The sequence below is a fragment of the Etheostoma spectabile genome, chromosome 21, assembly GCF_008692095.1.
Source record: "Etheostoma spectabile isolate EspeVRDwgs_2016 chromosome 21, UIUC_Espe_1.0, whole genome shotgun sequence".
Taxonomy (NCBI): domain Eukaryota; kingdom Metazoa; phylum Chordata; class Actinopteri; order Perciformes; family Percidae; genus Etheostoma; species Etheostoma spectabile.
This window is the reverse complement of record NC_045753.1, coordinates 10,650,244-10,671,561: the sequence shown is the minus strand read 5'-3', so window position 1 is coordinate 10,671,561 and position 21,318 is coordinate 10,650,244. Positions and strand designations below refer to the sequence as shown.

At 41.5% G+C, this 21,318-nt stretch overlaps 1 protein-coding gene across 1 annotated transcript in view; it reads right to left on the bottom strand.

Annotated features, from left to right (window-relative positions):
• Positions 1-21,318, bottom strand: part of rnf213b (ring finger protein 213b) — a 44,570-nt gene that overhangs the window by 1,848 nt on the left and 21,404 nt on the right. The window contains exons 28-62 of the mRNA XM_032501818.1: positions 21,177-21,275; positions 20,962-21,074; positions 20,739-20,852; positions 20,585-20,631; positions 20,343-20,499; positions 20,010-20,145; positions 19,602-19,790; positions 19,380-19,513; positions 19,095-19,270; positions 18,262-18,465; positions 17,338-17,525; positions 17,128-17,248; positions 16,595-16,695; positions 15,572-15,751; positions 15,263-15,408; positions 14,924-15,023; positions 13,740-13,851; positions 13,327-13,525; positions 11,861-12,051; positions 11,368-11,490; positions 9,763-9,864; positions 9,434-9,676; positions 8,858-8,977; positions 8,672-8,766; positions 8,429-8,579; positions 7,769-7,934; positions 7,341-7,435; positions 6,441-6,689; positions 5,846-5,978; positions 5,063-5,146; positions 4,679-4,847; positions 4,115-4,316; positions 3,941-4,018; positions 1,889-2,089; positions 839-928 (exon numbers count right to left, since the gene is read on the bottom strand). Of these exons, the coding sequence (XP_032357709.1) occupies positions 839-928; positions 1,889-2,089; positions 3,941-4,018; positions 4,115-4,316; positions 4,679-4,847; positions 5,063-5,146; positions 5,846-5,978; positions 6,441-6,689; positions 7,341-7,435; positions 7,769-7,934; positions 8,429-8,579; positions 8,672-8,766; positions 8,858-8,977; positions 9,434-9,676; positions 9,763-9,864; positions 11,368-11,490; positions 11,861-12,051; positions 13,327-13,525; positions 13,740-13,851; positions 14,924-15,023; positions 15,263-15,408; positions 15,572-15,751; positions 16,595-16,695; positions 17,128-17,248; positions 17,338-17,525; positions 18,262-18,465; positions 19,095-19,270; positions 19,380-19,513; positions 19,602-19,790; positions 20,010-20,145; positions 20,343-20,499; positions 20,585-20,631; positions 20,739-20,852; positions 20,962-21,074; positions 21,177-21,275 (5,008 nt within the window). The remainder of the gene's footprint in view (positions 1-838; positions 929-1,888; positions 2,090-3,940; positions 4,019-4,114; positions 4,317-4,678; positions 4,848-5,062; positions 5,147-5,845; positions 5,979-6,440; positions 6,690-7,340; positions 7,436-7,768; positions 7,935-8,428; positions 8,580-8,671; positions 8,767-8,857; positions 8,978-9,433; positions 9,677-9,762; positions 9,865-11,367; positions 11,491-11,860; positions 12,052-13,326; positions 13,526-13,739; positions 13,852-14,923; positions 15,024-15,262; positions 15,409-15,571; positions 15,752-16,594; positions 16,696-17,127; positions 17,249-17,337; positions 17,526-18,261; positions 18,466-19,094; positions 19,271-19,379; positions 19,514-19,601; positions 19,791-20,009; positions 20,146-20,342; positions 20,500-20,584; positions 20,632-20,738; positions 20,853-20,961; positions 21,075-21,176; positions 21,276-21,318) is intronic.

Here is a 21,318-nt window from a genome sequence, read left to right as displayed (position 1 = left end):
CATGAATTACGTCAATTTCAATATCTTTATATATACTGTTTCAATATCATTTATTGTTACCTACTATTGCTAGACTATTTTAATTACATATTCAACTTAAATTAATGTAACGTCACTCACACTGCAATATTGTTTTTCTGTACCATTGCAACCGCACTTCACAAAATCTTTATTTGACGTCACTTACATTCAGCCATATCTTCTGCTCACTGTCTGCTGTTTGCTTGTTTTTGTGCTTACTTGTGTATTTGTTTGTTTTTGCTTTTATTGTAGAAAATGCTGCTGTTGTAACAAGGAAATTTTCCCCGCTGTGGGGTGAATAAAGTGTAATTTAATCTAATCTAATCTAAATGAAATTATAGTTTAATGTGATTTAAAAAAGGAGATTTGTAGCAGAAACTGCAGTGCAGAGAGGACTCCTGGAATTCCTGGAGTTTTTATTGGGGTCAACCTCTGGGCGCCTGTCATGTCAAATGGCACACTTTCAAGGGATTACAGCCCAGAGAATTTAACCCTCGGTGGTGTTTGGGGTCAGTCACTGGCCGCCAGCAGAGGTCACGAGCAAAAATAATGACCAAAAAAACAAGTAATGTTTTCCAGTGTTTCTCAAATAACGTCCATTTCATGGATTTTGAGTCTTAAAAGGGTCTTTAAAGGTGCTGGAGGTAGGATTGTGAAGAAATTTGGCTGAAAGTTAGTTTTATGAGTCTTATTAAACATATACATTCTTTGTTATGACCTAAAAATAGGGATATTGTATTTTATTGTATATTATAATGAAAAGGCTAAAAAGCCACATCCAATAAAAGCAGAATTTTGTGATTTTATTGCTACTTACTTGCTTTCTGTTCAACATTAGCTCAGATTTCCAAGAAGTCAGGAGCTGCCAGGTGGATGTGCTGTGTTCAAGTTTGCTCTCTCCAAGACCCTGACAAGAAAATGAAACAGCGGTTTAATTCCTATTAATTCCTATTTCACAAGATCACACCTGGTTTTTATGTATTTGTTCTACCACAGCCATTTTTATTAATTTCTATAACTCAAACTGGTGAAACCTGCTTGACTTTTGTAATCCATCATCACAGTGAGCATCACAAAGTCTGCACTGTCACTGTTACATAATCAGCGCATGGGGGATGCAGATTAAATGGAGATTGAATTACAACATCTGCACTTCACAACAATAACTCACTGGGGGGACAGTTAGCTCAGTCTGTAGGAAGGTTGGGAACCTGGTAGCTGGAGAGGTGCCAGCTCACCTCCTGGGCACTGCCAAGGTGCTCTTGAGCAAGGCACCAAACCCCCAACTGCCTGCGGCTCCATCCATCAACAGCTGCAGCCCCCTCACTCTTATTAAGTCATATTAATTAATTATAATCATATAAATTGAGTGTATTTATAAAGAATAATTACAATTGTTATTATTATTATTATCTTGTGTGTGGATAAAATCATTCATGCAACTTTTAAAAGTCTGCTAATAGACTTTAACATTTTAAAGAAAGGAATGGAAAGTAAAGATTGTCCAGAATGGTGAATTTCCAAAATGGAAAACGTTAGCTGTGATTTGAAGTAGAAATAAAACTAACATTGAGTTAGTAATCTAAAACATGCAAATTGTTGCTGTGGACTTAAGTACTAACTGTTGTATTTAGTATCAGATTACCAGAGCAGGCAGTGAGATGTGAGATCAGAGTATGCATGACGAACATTTTCATTTCACGTATTTCCACACATTAATGTCGAGAGGTAGTGAGAATGGGAGTTTTCTAGAAAGTATTGGGTGTTGTTGTCACGGTGACCTGCTTACAACATGATGTTGACATAACCCCATTCTCTGCATAGCGGCGTGTTAATGGTGATAGCTGTGGCTCGGGAGGTGTTCTACCTTGGCTACAGTGCTGGAGATCTGTGCCTGGTCCATGTGCAGTGAGTCGGTGAGGTAGGACAGAAGGGGACCCTGGGGGTCGCCGCCCGTCTTGCCGAGAAAGCGAAGACCGATCTCCACCACAAACAGCGCATCACAGACATCCGTGTAGGAGCGCAGCACCGTTCTCATGGCGCTGCTCACCGAGCCCTTCAGCGGCTCCTGCAGAACGGAGGGGAAACTGTCAGCGGAGGAATGTGACCCCTGTCAATGTGGTCTCGTAAAATCCCACAGGGGAAAACTTCTGTTAACATTCCTCGGCTGGTGTTGGTCCGTTCCAGAAAATTTGGAACGGACCAGCACCAGGGAATACCAGACCAATTCTGATTCTGTTTTTTTTCTTCTTTTTTTCTTCTACAAAACCAATACATTCCACAAACACAAAAACTAACAACTGACCGATCAGATCCAACCATCAATTAACAACCAAAGATCAAAACATAAAATAAAAAAAAATATATATACAGTACAGTATATATATACACGATGGATACGTTTAATGAGATATTAGAGGTACAAGAATAACATATTAGAAATATATAATATATATTATATATATATATATATATATATATTATTGGATATGTTTAATGAGATATCAGAGATACAAGAATATACATATATATAATATATATATATAATATATTGGATATGTTAATGAGATATCAGAGATACAGAATATACATATATATATATATATATATATATTATATATATATATATTATATTGGATGTTTATGAGATATCAGAGATACAGAAATACATATACTATATATCATAATATATATATATATATATATTGGATATGTTTAATGAGATATCAGAGATACAAGAAAGACAGAAAAATTGTATGAAACAAAAACAATAATTTCCATAAAGAAATAAGAGAAACAGGCAGTATTTTGAACTCTCCATCGGTCTATCTTCCCTATTAATAAACATTTCCCACCTTTCAACACTTTTGTTTTCATCATCCAGATGAAGACTTTGGTACCATAAAATACTAACGCCCATAAATAAGTAGTCTGGATCAACAAAAGTACGTTTCTGGGCAACCTCTACCCTCAGGTAGGCTGAGTCCTGCAGCGGTCCCGGGTTCGGGTCCAACCTGCGGCCCTTTGCTGCGTTTCCTCCCCCATCTCCCTCCCACCTTTCCTGTCTATCTCTGTCACTTTCAAATAAAGGGAAAAGCCCCACAAAATGGTCTTTAAAAAATAAATAAAAAAATATTATTTGCAAGATAAAGCCTGGGTAGGTCACCTGGCGCCCATATAAAGAGGCTCAGTCCTCAACGCTGCGGCTCGTGGTTCGAGTCTGACCTGCGGCCATTTGCTGCATGTCTTCCCTCCCTCTCTCCCCCGTTTCCTGTCTACAGCTGCCCTGTCTACTAAAGGCTAAAATGCCCAAAAAACTATCTAATATATATAGTGTATAGTGTAGTGGACAAAGTACACACCGGGATACACTGGTAAGAGCCAGTGAGGTAAAACCATGTATCAGCTAATTCAAATAGCTCATGTTACTGTATTGTGTCAACAGTTAACTTCATTTAATATTGTATGAGGCGTTTTTCTTCTGCGGGGTGCATATGTTCCACCAAAACAAGTTCCTTCCTGAACCACCGTCACTGTGTCCGGAGCTTAGCACCACCCAAGACCATTGTGATTGGTTTAAAGACCTGCAGGTGGCCTGGGTAGCTTAGTTGGTCGAGTGCCAGCCTACATGCAGAGGTTTATTCCTCGATGCAGAGGCCCAGTGTTAGAATCCAAGCAGTGGCAATTTCCTGCACGTCTTCCCTTCTCTCTCCCCTTTCATATTTTGCCTCATGATTAAAGGCGGAAATTCCCCCGAAACATAATCTTAAAAACAAACAAATGCTAACAAACCCAGAGCGTATTTTTCCACATTATTATATCTCAGAATCTGTCTGTGGTGTTAGCCCCCCCTAACTCCACAGCGCTGTGAAGACAGATCTGGCAATAAGAGACTATTAAGTAGGTGAACTGGTCTTACCTGATGAATCCTGTCTCGGACCTCGGTGAGAACCACAGAGAAGTCCTGCAGATGTCTGTTCAAGTACCTGGAGGTGTCCTGAGTTTGATCGAAGAGGAAACAGTGCTGGTTAGCAGACTGTTTTGGTTTTACCTGACATGTGCACGCAGCTGTATGAGTGGCTTAGATCTGTACCCCTTGGATGAGTGGTTTTCCAGCCAGGAAGCGCCGGGCCAGCTGGCTTTGGATGCCCGGCAGGTCGTATTTGCGGTCCGTCTCCCCGCCTTTCTTCAAGGTGTACTGGCAGTGGGATAAAACCAGCGGCAGCAGCTCTCTCTCTGGGCTGCACAGCGTCAGCTGGGTTTCTGAGACGCTCTCTAAAGGAACACTGTACTCACTGGGAGATAAATCAGGAGAAGGCCCACGATCAGCCGAATTAATCATCGCTTTAAAAACACACAAGGCTGCTTCAAAGGTGAAGGTGAGAATATGAAGTCCAGTTTATATGCGTCGGAAGTCTGAAAGCTTTTAGACATAATAAATCTAATTACAGATACATATGCTATATATCACATATTGACTACATCTTACAGAAAATAGCAAAACATATTGGAATTATCCTTAAAGTGTCTTAAAGTATCTTGGTTAGACCAAAAAGATTTCTTACACTTTATCAAAGTTTAATACATCCAAACATTCAAGTTTCTCTGGAAACGTTCAAAGCAGCCTCTGCAGTCGCATGTGTCCCGCTGTACTGACCTGTCCTCCTGGCGGCTCAATCGCACCAGGCTGTTGTGAGTCTCCGACAGGAAGTCCACCAGAGTTCGGAGACACGACCCCGGTCCGTGTCGACACGGCGACAGAAACTCGCCAGAGCTCTCGGTTGTCAGCTCCTTCCAACACAAGTCATCAGCACCTACGTCTGCTGCTATATATAGACACAGGCATCGGTGACAGTATATGTAGTCAGATAGATGGATGGATGGAGACAAACAGACAGACAGACCTACACATAGATAGATAGATAGATAGATAGATAGATAGATAGATAGATAGATAGATAGATAGATAGATAGATAGATAGATAGATAGATAGATAGCTCTACTGTCATCAGAGTTAAATGTTCATAAAGATATGCTTACAGCTGTTTGCCACATCTGTTCGGAGGCAGTTCCACACCACGATGAATCTCTCAATTCTCTCAAGCAGAATCTTCTTCTGGTATCCTGATGGAGATAAGGAGACAGCTCAGTTTGGGATCTATAAGGGCTATGGTGACCTGGTCCTCAGGTCTCTGCAGGGTAAATCCAGACAGCTAGCTAGACTATCTGTCCAATCTGAGGACTATGGTTACCTGGTCCTCAGGTCTCTGCAGGGTAAATCCAGACAGCTAGCTAGACTATCTGTCCAATCTGAGGACTATGGTTACCTGGTCCTCAGATCTCTGCAGGGTAAATCCAGACAGCTAGCTAGACTATCTGTCCAATCTGAGTTTCTGTTGCACGACTAAAACTACTTTTGAACGTACACATGTTCCACCAAAACAAGTTCCTTCTTTGCGTAGTTGCCATTGCTTTGTAAATAAAACCAGAGATGTTTTTGTGTGGAATGCTGTGCAGACTAGCCAGACCTTCCTCCGCAGCGCTGTGGAGGAAGGTCTGGCATTGTGACACTAGGTTGTGATAAGCCATTTGCTTCACATCAGACATGCAGTGCAGAAACAAAAGTTTTTCATCCATGAAGAACAAACTGCGAAAATCAAATGGAAGTCGGTGAGATTTGCAGCGTGCGTTTCAGGTGCAAATTTCTGCATGTAAATACCCCCAGTGTGTGTGTGTGTGTGTGTGTGTGTGTGTTATCATCAGTGGGTGTTGGATGATGGTTTCGTTGTTGTACGTTCAATTCCAAATAAAATGTGGATATACCTGCCGGTATCTGCTGTAACATCTGGGCAATAGTGTGATGTGTGGAGTCTGAGGTCCGAGGGAACACCCTCAGCAGGTCCGACTGTAGAGCAGCCAGGTCGGGCAGGTGACGTAACTGCCTCACACAGCGAATCTGAAACAAACAGTCAGCACATGTCAAACACTCCAAACACAATATAATGTCAGGACCACATATCATATATTTTAACAACACGTAGTGATGAAAGAAAGAGGAAAGAATGTGAGGAAAGACCTAAAAGACCTGGAAACCAGAGCTTTTATTTTTGGAATAACTAGAGTAGATGACTGGACTTTTGTTGTCACTTTTAATAATTGTGGGAGGTAAACCTACGTGATTCTGGGTAACCTAAGTGTTTTTTTTCAGAGCATTTTTCTGTCTAACTAACTCCCCCAGAAGAGCTATATGTTTTCAGTTGTGCATGCTTGCTTTTGTTTGTTTGATATTTAACATATCTCTGATACTACTCAACAGATTTCAGTGAAATTGGTCGGATCTGCTTAATTATCCTCTGCTGTGTCCCCCCGGTCTGTGTCAATACAAAGGATTTCCGAGGCCCCTGATGAAGATCAGTACCTTCTTGAGGAACAGGCTCAGCAGCGGTAACGAGCTGCGTCCCTGTGCTTCATCCACCAGGTTAGAGAAACGCTCCACTGTCATCGTCTCGGGGAGAGTCCAGAAGGTGGAGCGATGTGTCGGGCAGTCAGAGGGGAGCGACAACATGGGCCCAGGATCCTTGAAGAGGAGATTCATCAGGGGACTTCCAGCGAGTCCATCGTCGGCGCTGATCCTCTGCTGAGCTTCAGATAGATTTGCCGGCAAAGTCTGAAAACAGGCAACATTTATCACCCAAAACGTCTTAGTGTCTTCCTTTTGAAAAGGTCCCTAGTAGTATTGATTCCGGTAATTCATCAATCAGGGATCAGTTTAAAAAACTTAAAAAATAAAAACATTAAACAGATTACAGATCAGACATCTGTAACAGATAGCAGCTGTACAGTTGGGTTCAAAAGTTTGGTCACCCCAGGTAAAAATTAGTATTAATGTGCATGAAGAAGCCAAGAAAAGATGGAAAAATCTCCAAAAGGCATCAAATGACAGATTAGACATACTGTACGTATAATATGTCTTGCAAAATAACAGAAAACTAAAAAACAGCATCTGCAAAAGTCATTTGATGCCGTTTGGAGAATGTTCCATCTTTTCTTGGCTTCCTTATGCACATTAATACTAATTTTTACCTGGGGTGCCCAAACTTTTGAGCCCCACTGTACATAATCAAATGTTCTTACATTGTATTAAGCATGCAAAATATTTTAGAAGCAATTGTAACAGTCTTTAATTGATCTTTTTACATTCACTTGTTAATAAACTCTACATTTAAGATATCTTTGGTCTTTGACTGAAATCAACCTGTCACATTTACAGACTTGTAAGCAATCAATGTACTGATTTTAAACCCAATGTACTCCTTACTTGAAGTACTGGGTTGATGGCAGAATCACAGACGAGCTTCTCCCAATGTTTCCGTCCCTGTCTGGAGGACAGGTCGGGTCTCGCTCCGAGGGAACCTTTATTAATGTTCAGCAGAGTTATGCATGTCTTTGATTTAATTGATTTATTTTACCACATCCATAAAAACCAAAACAAAGCAATGGTACATTTACAAGACATGAAGTAAAAAAGACAGAGGACAACCCAGAAAACTGTCAAAGGGGTTTGGCATGTTGGCTTCCCTTGATTAATTCAACAATAGGTTGCAGTAAATAAAATTTCAAAACAATAGCATAGCATATAGTCTATGTAAAAGGGACAGGAGATAATAACAATATATTGAGGAGAGAAAATAAAGAGTGAAGAAAGAGAGAAGAAAGTACATGGGAAAGCAAATCAACAAAAAGAACCTGGAGTGAAGTGTGCACAGGTGTTGAGAATCAGATGAACGGTCAGCGCTGTGTTGTCCAGGTTCTGGTCCAGGGTCCGCCCCAACACACGCAGGTCTGTCTCCAGGTGCTTCCACAGGAAGTTGGAAACATCACGGGGCCCGGGGTGGATCATGTCAGTAACCCCCTACAACGACAACACCACAGGACTGTTATTACTAGGGTGGGGTATCGTTTCCAACGTCAAATTGGTACTTTTAAAAAGATTCTGATTCTTGAAAAACTGAAAAGTAACTAAGAAAAGTAAAATAAGAAAATAAAAAAGGCACATTTTTTTAATTGAACGTTGTTAATATATATGTATATACTTAAATATGTAGTAAGGAAACATAAGTCGCCTAACACACAACTACAATAATTTATTAATAATTAAAAGTTAACAGTATTAACAAGTTAACAACAAAATAAGTTGAGTTGGTATGGTAACTAGAGCCAAGGGGGAAAATATGGCATTTTAAAAGTAGCCTACATTTATTGTTTTGCAATGTGTGACCCTGCAGCATCAACAAGCCTTTACATATTGTGACAGTCTTTAACGTTAGATGCAAGATGGTGTCAGACTTTAGTTTTTTTTCAAAGTCTGTTTAAAGTCTTCCAGTGTAAGGAAGGCATTAGTCTCACTCTCTTATTTCTTAAAGAGCCCTGGAGCATGGCGAGGTGCGTGAGCAGCCGCAGGACGGAGGACTGGGCAGCAGTCAGCTGTCTCTCCGGGGCTTCAGATCTCTGGCCAGCGTCTCCTAACACGTGTCCCGTCCGAGTTTTATCTTCGGCACTTTATACACACACGGAGGAACTCCAATTAAATCAAACACAAACATTTGACTCAATACACTGTCAGAAAGCTTGAAGAGATTTACAGTGTACCTCTGAGCTGTAAATCCCGCTACTGGGTTGTGGTTTATCCCACCAACTGGGACTCCACATTGGGAACATTTTGCTACATCCACTGGTTTCCCACACTATGAGACAACACAGAAGCAAGTGTTATTTATTGAACTTTTATTGAACTTTAAAAATGTTTGCTACGAGGGACACAAAACCATCTCTTACCTCTGTCACAACGAATGGATGTCCATTGGAACAATGGTACAGCTGTGCTCTGTTGCCTCTAGTCAACCACTGCAGGACTTCGCCTGGGTCATTATCAGGCATCGTTGGCAGAAAGGAGTTCTTAGAGGAAAAGTAAATTGAGTTAATGTGCTACATTCATGGGAAATAGTTTGGAGTATGATTAACGAACAGTATATCCAAGGATTTTATTAAATGTATCAAGTGTTGGATTTCTTTAGGATAGATTTAGTTGACAATGATAAGTGAAAGTTTTGACAAAGCCTTGGCATCATATGTAGGGAAAAATCTAAGGAAATTAGAGCAAAATAAAGACTTTGCTCATCCCGTGCTACTGTGCTGCACGAAACACGCGTGTGGTGTGTGTGTGTGTGTGAGTGTGTGTTTGTGTGTGTGTGTGTGGGGGGGGGGGTATGTGTGTAGTTTCACATGAGGTCTCCTGGTAATACTAGTCCTGTATGAATAGGGCTTACGTAGTAGTACTAACCAAGAGTAAACTGACTTTAGGTGTAAAATCAGTGGAGTGCCCCTTTAAGTAAGAGATAAGAGGTGTCTTACTGCGACATTCTGAGGCTGGGTGGCAATCTGATAAAGAGGAACCAGCAGAGGATTTCCACTGAGGATCACGGAGTCCAGATGGACCAGCAGCTCCAGGAGGGTTTGTCTCTGAGCCGATGGATCCTTGCTGACGCGCAGGGAGGAGCCCGCTCCACCGATCTGATTGGACAGAAGCGCAGCGCAGAACTCCCTGAACTCCTGTGACTTGACGTTTTTCAGGATCTCTTCCAGTCTCGCTAACTCCTGTAAGTGTTTACATAGGACCATGTGTTGAAAATCAAGGAAATGAGCAAGACGCACACTTTACACCAGACATGATGTGTGCTGACCTGTGGGGAGGGATGCGTGTTGCGGTCGGGGGTTTTGTAGCGGCAGGTGACCTGTCTGAACAACGCCAGCGCCAGCAGACTGATCTCAGAGCCCTTCAGCTTCTGCAGAGAAAACGTGAAAAAGGAATTCAGAAAGTTGAGTGAAATCTTTGCTTTGGGAAAGAAATATGAACAGCTTTGTGAAAACGTAATGATCATGTTAGAGGTTTTTACCACCTGCTTTTACTCCAATCAGTTAGAGATTAGATTGGGCCCAAAAAATCAAGCCCGACCCTAGCCGAGCCCGTGCATGCTGGACCGAGCCCGGCCCAGCCCGACACATTAACTGTAATTATGAGCCTGATTTAAACCCGACAGTTTTTAATACCTGGGCCGTTATAACTTACATTCTCAACTATAATAATCTGTTAAGAATTATCTTAATGAATAATGCAACAAGTACGAAGCATGTAAACATGTTTAACCTCGACCCATAGCTTCCTCAGCCGAGTAGTGTGGGTAACAGATCAAGGCCGCAACATAATCCAATCCCTGGAACCACTTATTAATACTGTCGTTCACCACGGAGTGCATGCCGACGTACTGGCCAACAACATGCCGGATATAGGAGAGACCATATCTGGAGAGGCATAGCTTTCTCCCCACCCAGTTAGGCTAATAAAGTAATAATTACAAAAAACACAAATGCTTGATCAAGGGCCCGGCTCCAGTCCAAGGATAGTGGCAGAAAATATTGACCCGACCCGGCCCGAGGGTCTGGTCTTAGGTCAACTACTCAAGTTCAGGCTAGGGCAGAGATTCGAAACTCTACTACCAGTTAAGATGGGAAGTACCCGATGGATAAAGACAGTAACTTCCTCACACATTGAAACACTTTACTTTTCCCTTATTTAACATTTATAAGCAGCATACAAAGACACACCATAATTTAGCTGTAAGCATGCATTTGGCACAACCTTAAATCCTCGTCCTACAACTATATTAAACTGTGTAAAAAAGAAAACATTTTCATGTTTATACGGCGCTTAGAAATGCAAAATGAATGGAGTTCAAATAAAGTGGCTTTTCTGACATCCAGTGGTCATTAGGAGACATGACAGCGTCGACCGAAGCGGGTCATTGATCCACCTTTTATCTTCTAAACTACATCGCCTTTGACTGAACGTTTTCATCAGCCTTCCTATCTGCTCCGGAGACACCAGAGCAGGCTTATCAGTAGTTATCACTCATAAACACTGCTCATAAACTACGTGAATTTACCATGATCATTGTTATCTCATATGATTATCTTTATTGTGACTATTATTGCTACTGTTCATCACCCCCCCAACCGGCACCGTCAGACACCGCCTACCAAGAGCCTGGGTCCTGTCCCAGGTTTCTCCCTAAAAGGGAGTTTTTCCCCGCCACTGTCGCACTAAATGCTTCCTTTTGGGGGAATAACTAGAATTGTTGGGTCTTCATGACTTATAGAGTGTGGTCGAGACCTATTCTATCTGTAAAGTGTCTTGAGATAACTCTTGTTATGATTTGATTGTTCTGATTTGATACTATAAATGAAATAGAATTGAATGGATTATGTATCTGCTCTGGAGTCTCTCTGACCTTTATTTCTGTCACGCAGGTGTCAGATCTGTTTTCCAGCAGAACGTGGACCACGGCGTCTCTCACAGCCCGGTAAGGTGTCCCACAGCACAGAAACTGGTCCAGGTTAGTTGGAATCGCCCTCTTTGAGAAAGAAAATTAAGATTTTAGTGTCTCCTACTGAACATTTCAATTCAACTTTGAGTTGAGTTTCAGACACAAAGGTCCATATATCGTTATAACAATATGTAATACAGAAAAAACACAGACCAGACAAAAGGTTACATCAATATAAATTAAATTTTCGAAAGTGATTAAAACACATACAGACATGTGTTCCTTTTGTCACTCTGTTTGGGGTCAGTTGAAGCCATTATGATTACATTGTTTACAAGTTAAGTACATAAAATTTCTCAACACAGCATGAAAGGTGGGAACATTACTAGTCAAGAATAGAAAGAAAAAAAACTTTGGTTTCTGTTTTTTTTCCTCTTTTTTGTAGGATATTTGTTACCTGAAGTCGAAGGAGCTCTGCAGGGAAGAGCCACCTCCAGGCCGGGTTGTTCATCAGGGACAGGATGTGCTCCGTGCCGGAGACTCTGTAGAGGGCTCGGAGCAGGTAAACCCTGAACCAGTCGTTACCACAGTACTCACACACCGCCCTCACCTGCTGCAGGAACCGAGCCTCCACCTCTCCATGTCCGCCTGTGTGTCATGAAGAAAACATGAAAAGATGACACAGTCCTTTATTTCCCTACATCTGATCACATTTTATTTATTTATTTTATTGATGCGTCAAATATCTATGCAAGTATTATGAAAGTCTGAAAGAGTGGCCCACGGGGTGAGTGTCCCTAATTGTAATTGAGACTCCCCCCCCCCCCCCCCCCACATCATTTCCACTGTTTTCTTTTCTCTTTATATTTTTTATAAACAACTCTTCTTTCTATTATTGCCTTTTTATTTATCTCTCTTTTTTCTGTTGGTATTTGATAGCCTCACAGAATGATTGATACATGAATTTTAGCCATCTAATATGTTATAGACATATGTGGACCTATGCTTTGAAAGAATATTGATGCATAGCTGTGAGAATGTATATTCATAATTGAGAAATGTTTTTTTTTGTTTTTTGTGATCATACTAGCTGCCAAGAGGTGTACGAGGCGGGTGTGGGGGGGGGGGGATATGTTGTTCCTGTTTACAAAAAAGAAAAACTCGAGGAGAATTTACTGTTTGATGTAACCTGTGTTGTGCAATTCCTTTGATAAACAAAATAAAAAATAATAATAAAGAAAAAAATATATATATATGCAACAATCAAAATAATTAAATTGGGGTGATAATCTCAAAGATGTTGTATGTCTGTTGAATGTCTAATGAAAGCTTTTGCATCGGCAGTATTTCTATTGTACTGTAGTATACTGTAGTATACTGTAGTATACTGTAGTATAGTACTATGAACATGACATTCCTGGTAAAACTCCTGACTGTCGGACAGTTATTGATGCATTTTTTATCAACACAACAGACTCACTCTTCATCTAACTTGTTGTGTGTGTGCGCGCGTGTGTGTGTGTGTGTGTGTGTGTGTGTGTATGTAACGCAACATGCTGTTTGGATCCCTAACAACTGAGATCCAACACACACTCGCATAAAACGCTTATGGCCTAATGCCGGCAAAGTAAGTATAAGAGGTAGGTGGAGCTAACACAACAGATTCAGTCTTCATCTAACTTGTGTGTGTGTGTGTGTGTGTGTGTGTGTTGTGTGTGTGTGTGTTGTGTGTGTGTGTGTGTGTGGTGTTGTGTGTGTGGTGTGTGTGTGTGTGTTTGTAACGCAACATGCTGTTTGGATCTGTAGGAAGTGAGATCCAAAAACACACTCGCAATTAAAGCTTATCGCCGTAAGTGCCAGCCAGGTAAAAAAAACTTTGAGATTCTAACTTTAAGTTAAACATAGATCAGCAGCAGTACCCACCGTGGGCGTCCCTGAGCAGCCCGGCTGCAGTGCTCAGACAGATCCTCAGCCTGGCTATGTTGAGCAGGAACTCGGCCGGGTCTTGTTGTCGGTCTGGAGTCTGTTTCCTGGCAATCCGGCTCAGGAATCCCATGTCAGCTTGTCGATGCTGCTCTCCGCTCCGTTCCTCTTCTCTCGCTTCTGAGCACAACAGAGAGTCCTGAGGAAAAAGAAAATACAGCCCCAATAACAAGTGATGGCATTCAATTATGTTAAAATAAATGTTTTGGCAGAAAATCCATGGTTAATGGGTGCTGAGAGAAGTGATGTCTGGGAAAGGCATGTCATCTCAACAGATAAAGCCAATAACAATCATGATGATCATCCTTCTGAAGATAAAGGACAGATGGACACGTGGAGTCTGTGTCTTCTACCTGGAAGCAGTTGACAAACAGCAGGTAGAGTTCAGTACGGTCTTCTCTGTTCAGAAGATTCTCCTCCAGGTTGCTCAGGTAGGTCTGGATGTGAATCTTCACCTGCTCAAAACTGACACACAGAACCCCGTTTACACACATGCAGTTTTTAGACAAGTGTTACTGTAATTATTACAGTAAGTAAACAGTTCAGGTACTTTATTTGAGGATTTCTTTTTTGGAAAACTTCTACTTGTCCTCCGCTGCTGTTCAGAAGAAAATACTGTTCTTTTCAAGACTGAGTCTTTAAATATTGCTGTATAACAATCTGTACACTCAGATTTTAGTCAGAATATGAGTCTGATACTGCTCCATTGGGCTGTGATTGGGGGGGTGTTACAACCGAAAATGCCTCTGCACTCAATTGGATAGACCTACAACCAATCAGAGCAACCAAGTATGTGACGTTTGTTGAACTTTTGCCAAATCCCATAAGAAGGACGGCAAAAAAACATCTTTCCGATAGATAAATGCCTCGATCCCGGTTCTCTGTTCCTCTTTTGAAATGAATGCGTTGTCTATATCTTCTATAACAGACGCCATGGAGGAATCTACACATCTCAGTTCTCCAGCGGCAGCCATCTTTGTTGTAAACAAATTCAACCTAAGAGCTCTGTGGTGACGTGGTTGATTACGTTATTGTTGATCATCTGTCCATCTTCGTATAAAGCCCGCCCTGACAATCTGATTGGTCTGAACAGCTCTGGTTTGAGCCTCGTTGCTCCACAACGGATCAAGTGCAGACCCAACTTCCCGACCTCAAATGTTGTGGGCTGGGCTAAGTTCGGCTAGGCTATTATTACCGTCTAATTTTTTATTTTTTAAACGCCAGCGTTCCTTAAACAGCCTTGTTACAGCTTCTTGATAGAATAACTTTTGCCATTATCTGTTTTTAAAATGTCCCAAAGCTGCAGAGAAGCATGTTGTCCTTCAACTGATCTGAGACTATGAAAACCCACAAAATTGAAATTTCATTTCCTTTTTTTTTATCTCCAACTTTAGTTATTTGTTTTAGAATGAATGAATCGTAACTATGACTTTACCTAGTTTTGGAAAGTTTACCGTACTTTCCTTATGTTCCTAATGTGATGTTGTTTCCTTTTAAAGAAAGTTGGACCAACAGTTTGAGTACTTCTTCCTCTCACCTGTCCTGCAGCAGCAGCTTTGGCAGCACAGATCGCACCACCGGACTGTTATCCACACACTCCAGGAAAGGAGTCAGCTCTCTGGTCCGGTACACGTCTCCTGCATCACACAAGAGAGTAAACAAAAAGGATGAACGCCTTATTATCGCAGCATCATCCATTAGCTAGTTCAGGGGCGTCAAACTCAACTTCCCTTTGGACCACACTGGAAAATGAGAATCACATCAAGGACCAGACACGTAGAGTTTATTATTTTTATGCATTTATGTTATTTCTCTTTTAAAGTATGTTGAGTGTTTGAGATAAATAAAAAAAACTAAATGAAGAAATAACACTCACCGTTAGCAGAGACGAGTAAGGAGAAGAGCAGCTCCACCACTCCGTCTCCGGGCGTCTGTCCCTCTGACAGACAGAACCTGGACACCACCTCCAGGAAGAAGGAGTTACAGCAGCCTCGGATCGCTGCTTGCTGCTGAAGCGCTGCCCTGAACCGTGAGAAGGAAAGTTACTGAGAGCTGAAAGATTTAGTGGGCATCTGTATCCAATAGCCAGGGACATTGGGTCTTTAAAATAAAAATTTCTCACATACACAGAGTAAAATGTAGTGAAGTGTAAGTTGTACCAGAAAACTTTTACTTCTGAACTCACTTGATGGCTTGAGAAACAGTCGGCTTGAAGTCGGTCGACAGCTCTTCCCTGCATTTAGGACAATGACGTCCTTGCAGCTGAATGCAGCTCTGGAGACACGGCAGACATAAGACGTGCCGGCAGGGCAGGGCGGCCGGCTCCGTGAGCTCCGACAGGCAAACTGGGCAAATTATGCCAAACCTTTCCAGAAAAAACATGAATTATTTCAGATAATAAAAAAGATAAGGAAACATTTTCTTTTAATTATTATTTATTTTTTAGAGGCTTAAAAGAATTATGGCGAGATGTTTCTATGCAGTAAGTCCAGATGTTCTCGTAGGCGTCATTCAGACTGCCTGCGTCGGCCGTCAGACGCAGGTCTCTCCATTCCTTTTAAATGGGGGGAGTGCGTTTTGGCTTAAGGTGGTGAAAAGCTGAAATTAGCTTAGTCTCCCTTTGCCAGACCTTCCTCCACAGCACCGCGTAGGATGGTTTGGACAGATAGTCTAGCTAGCTGTCTGGATTTACCCTGCAGAGATCTGAGGACCAGGTAACCATAGTCCTCAGATTGGACAGATAGTCTAGCTAGCTGTCTGGATTTACCCTGCAGAGATCTGAGGACCAGGTAACCATAGTCCTCAGATTGGACAGATAGTCTAGCTAGCTGTCTGGATTTACCCTGCAGAGACCTGAGGACCAGGTAACCATAGTCCTAAGATTGGACAGATAGTCTAGCTAGCTGTCTGGATTTACCCTGCAGAGACCTGAGGACCAGGTAACCATAGTCCTCAGATTGGACAGAGAGTCTAGCTAGCTGTCTGGATTTACCCTGCAGAGATCTGAGGACCAGGTAACCATAGTCCTCAGAAACCCACCTGAGGTTAGAACGGCAACACAAAGAAACTGGAAGGTAAAGGACAAACGTCTAAATCTATAAACAATCTGACAAGAAACAGTAGTTGTAAAATATAACCGGTAGTTATGCTACATCAGACGGTTAAAGAAAACAAATGGGCCGTTTCATTGACACTCCCCCCGACATACCTCAGATCCGTGCTGATACACTCGTCATGAAAACAGTTGAGGATCCGGATGAGCTTCTGCAGTGTGTCCACACGCCTCACATCAGGTGACTCCTTCATCAACTGTCAGAAAATTAGAAAACAATAATAGAAAACATCTCCAACCCATCCAACAGCTTAAAAAAAACCTTTTGGTAATGTTGGTAATGTTCAATAGTTTACAGCTATGGTTTCTGATCTGTGTAACAGATCTCTTGTCCTTTTTTATCATTTCTGGGTGTTTGTTCCCTCTGTGTTTTACAGGCCACCTCCCTATAAAGGCTGCCTCCGCAAACACAATAACAAATCTGATAAACAATTAAAGAAAAGTGCATTCACCTTCAAGGATAAAAAAAGCAAATTTCCCACAGCAAATGTCAATTATCATAAATAATATATAAATAATAAATGTATGTGAATCTGGAGGATTAACACTTCATCTAACTCATTCCTGGGGGGAAACCTCTTTCAGTCACATAAAGATGAAAACACAGACCCACAACCCATGTGACTTACGTTGAGGTGAAGGTTGCAGTGTTTGAGAGCCAGCTCTTTCAATCTGGAGTCCTTCTGTTTAACTCTGAAAAGGACGTGCTGGATGAAAGACGCAACAACCAGCATCCCGTGCCACAACGACCTGAAAGGCCAAATTAAGTTATAAATAAACCTTGAAACACACACAAAAAAGGTTTTTCCTTGATGTACTGTACATCTGGCCCGACTCACCGGATGGAGTCCAGATGTTGCAGACACCCAGGGCTGCAGAGGGTTCTGTATTTCTGACTGAACGCTCTATCGAGACACGGCTGCAGAAACTCCACTCTGTTCACAAAGAGCTGGCACTCGTGCACGGACGTCACAGTCAGCAGTTTGGTCTGCTCTACACAGACGCCCAGTGCTAGAATGTCCTCCACCTGCATCAAGGTGTTTATAGTTATCATGTTATTAACTATAGGAGGCTTAGCATTTAATGTTCATCATGTTAGAATTCTACATCAGCACCAGTCTACAAACAACAAAGGGGGACGGGAATGCTGCCAGTTATAAAGGTTTCCCGTCATAAATCACTCTGTGGAACGAATGGAAGTTTGACTTGTTCCTGACACCAGTTGAAACACTAGTGTCTGTGTTTTATGTTCCTATGCTTCCAAACTAAGGGTGTCGCAGTTCTCCAAATCCACGATTTGATTTGACTTTCAATTGTTACGTCATGATTTGATTCAATTTTCAATTCAAACATTATATTTCAACGGCAGAAGGGTACTTTACAACAACAGTTTGAGTTTCTCAGTTGATTTATAATTTAATGCACGATTAGTTTAACGAGGTGTACATGAAGACACCATGGAGTCCTGCCGGAGCCCAGTTTCCTTAGCTCACTTACATGAAGGCAAAACGTTGCCACACTGATGAATTCAGAGAAGCAGAAGAATTTGGTTGAATTTGGTTTCTCCATCTTCTCCAACCCCGTGTCTTTAGCTGCATAATACCAGCAAGTAAGCTACGGTGGGTTTTCTTTGTACGTACGCAAGTAGGTGAGGATGGAGATGGAAAGAAATAATGGGGGAATCGCCGATTGCTGACCACGTCATCTTTCAATGAACACATGCAATAGTCACAGTTTAGAGATAGGTTTAAGGGTATTCTCACCATTTCTTGGGGCTCCCTCTTTGAGCTCTGCTGAAAGACATCGGTGGCTAGCTGGGGCTGCAGCAGAAATACGTGGCGTAGAGTGTCCAGCCTGGGGGCAAAATGTCTGGCAGCAGCAAATATCCAAGAAGGAGAAAGCTCGGTGACGGCACCCATGGACGTCTGAAGCTCAGACACACAGCCCAGCATGGCCCCGGTGAGAACCTTTACATGAAATGTGTAGAAAGTCGAGACTATTAATGGCTGTTCCCACAATATGTGTTACTTAAATCTGTGACTCTTGGTACATGCAAAAAGAATGATTGTTTTAACTTGGATGAGGATGGGTAAACCATGTATGGTTTAAGGAACTATCTTTATGTTTAGCCTGAGAAAGAATAACATGTACCATTAAAGATAATTGGGAGATGTTCCTAAACGTTCAGGGATAACACTATATATAATAATTAATATCACTGGGGTAGAGAAACCACACCCCCTGCATAATGTGGTCATATTAACTCCAAATCGTCCTTCAGTTGATTGTTTTATGTCATTTGTGAGTGTGTGTGTGTGTAGTTCAGGACTATGTGTAAAACTAACAAAGTGTGGACACAGAGTGGGAATTGTAATTTCCCCATAGGGGATCAATAAACAGATTAAAATTAAAATTAAATTAAAAAAATTAAAATTTGGATGGACTCTCATTGACTTCTATTCCTATATTGTATACACATGCTGAACATACTGCACATATGTGTCACTTTGTATTTAGACTTTAATTTGTTTTATATAAGTTAAAACTAAAAAAACATATTGTTGAAAAGAAAAAGTGTGACTCTTCTTGTACGTACCCTAAGCTCGTCCTTTGTCTTGATCTTCATCGAGAGCAGCAGAAAGTCTTGCAGAAAGAGGTGGCCATACTCGGATCTCTCCTCGTCGGAGAGTTTCTGTAAGTGGCTGCCCAGCTTGCTGTTAGTGAAGGTGCTCACAAACTGGACAATCCTCCCTGTGCCATCCTCTGATGTTACTGAGGATCAGTCACGAGAGCCACAAAAACATTAGAAACCATATCACACCATGTATACTTAATCTGTTCATGAGGTTATAGCTGTCAAAAATACAGGACCGAGGCTAACCTGGCATGAATTCCGATTCTTCCCACAAGCCTTCAAGGTGCATTTGGATGAGCCAGCTGAACGGGGCAGCGCAGGCTTGTTCTTCACCATCCAGCATGAAGTAGTGATTCACAAGCACTTCCTGGTCTGATTCACTAGAAATTATATTAATCAAAGAAAAATTAAATATTTTGTTGTTTAAAGTTAATTCAAGAATTATAAAGAAGTACTAATCCACAATACCTTGGGTTTTGGTGAGGCGTTTGGCTGACGATCTGTGCATCTGCTAGGATGTCCAACCACAGCGTTATCAGGCCCTGGCTGAGCCTGTTATCTGAGAGCAGGTCTAGATTTGCATACCTGTCCATAATCTCCAACATGTTGGCCAAGATCGGAGTCACAGTGGACTGAAGACAGCGCCACAGCGTATGTCTGTCAGTAAAAGACACAAAAGGAAGCTGCATGAGGTACACCTCATTAACATTGACTGGAAATACAAAACCACTTAAAGAGTACACATAAAGTGATAATCTTTCAAAATCTACATAGTGAAATTCTGAGAAGACCCAAAACCAATCACTTGATAATCTTCCACTTGCTTCATCTTTATTATTTACATGTTTTCAAATCATCCTGCTAAAAAGGCTTTACCTCAGAGTTCCCCCCTCTTGCAGAGCCTGGCGTTTCTTGGCCTCTCTGCTCATCCACTCCTTAGGAGAGCCCATCATCACTTCTCTTTGTGCCATACCCTCTGCCAGTCTACTCAACAACACCTTCTGAAAGTGAGCTTTAATATAGTTGAAATCCATCAGAAACAAGACAGAAATGCAACGAGACTGATAGACAGAATGTATTTGCTCTAATCAAAGTCAGATGTTCTTTTAGACAAAATGCATCTATACAAACTCTCTCAATTATATTCTGTCCAATTCCATAGTATTATATATAGATATGGAAACTACATTCTTAGATGATGACATTTACCTCTTATTTGCACTTGACTGCTTCCAAGAAGAGTCAGAAGAATGTGCATCCGCTGCATGCTACGCGATTTCACACCATCAGGGTCCCTCAGCAAACCCACAGCTTTTTGGATACATGACCTCAATAAGGATAAGCTGTGGAGGTGGGCTTGATCTCCCTGTGCACAAACACAATGAAATGTATTTTACGCTAGCACAACACAAGGTTAATTTATATACAAACATTGATACATATGTATCTACCTGAGAGTCTTTTCTTTCCCTCGCCGTTTCTCCATCTTCTTGATGTTCTATTAAACATCAAGGAGACAACATTAGCCTAGAGAACAGTGAAACCACTGTCCTTCCCATTCGTAACACAACCCTTGTTAATATCCAGAAGATGTACAGTTTCTACCTGACAGTGCAGGGATGAGCAGGTGGCTAATGAGAGTTCCACGGAAATCCAAAAGGTTCAGGCTCATGTCCTCTGAATCCCTCAGGTCATCAATATGCACTGACTGCCAGACTCCTTTGATGCAAAAGACAAAAACATAACTTTAATCCTGTTGTATATCATGTATAATGCAGCCAGCTTATAACTGTAATGCAATAATGATCATTTTCCTCTTAGTATTCACCTCCTTGGAAACCAATATACTGCGATTGACTTGCAATCCTAGAAACCTTCACAATGAAAATCACCCAACAGGTCTGACGATTTAGAGACATCAAGTAATTCATGGTGCAATATCTGGAAGCAGAGGAAATCATAAGAACATCTGAAACACCTGCAATGAGTGTTTTTCACTGAGCATGCATAAAATCATATTGCAATTTTGACATTGAGCTCTACTTTGCTGATGCTATGAGCTCTTCGCTGCAGTTGGATTCCTCGAGGTCCATCTGGATTAACACAATGTGGAGAGAGTGGCCGGCATTTTGAAGGAAACCCCTGACATAGAAAGAAAAGTAAGATAAAAATTAAAAGACAAAAA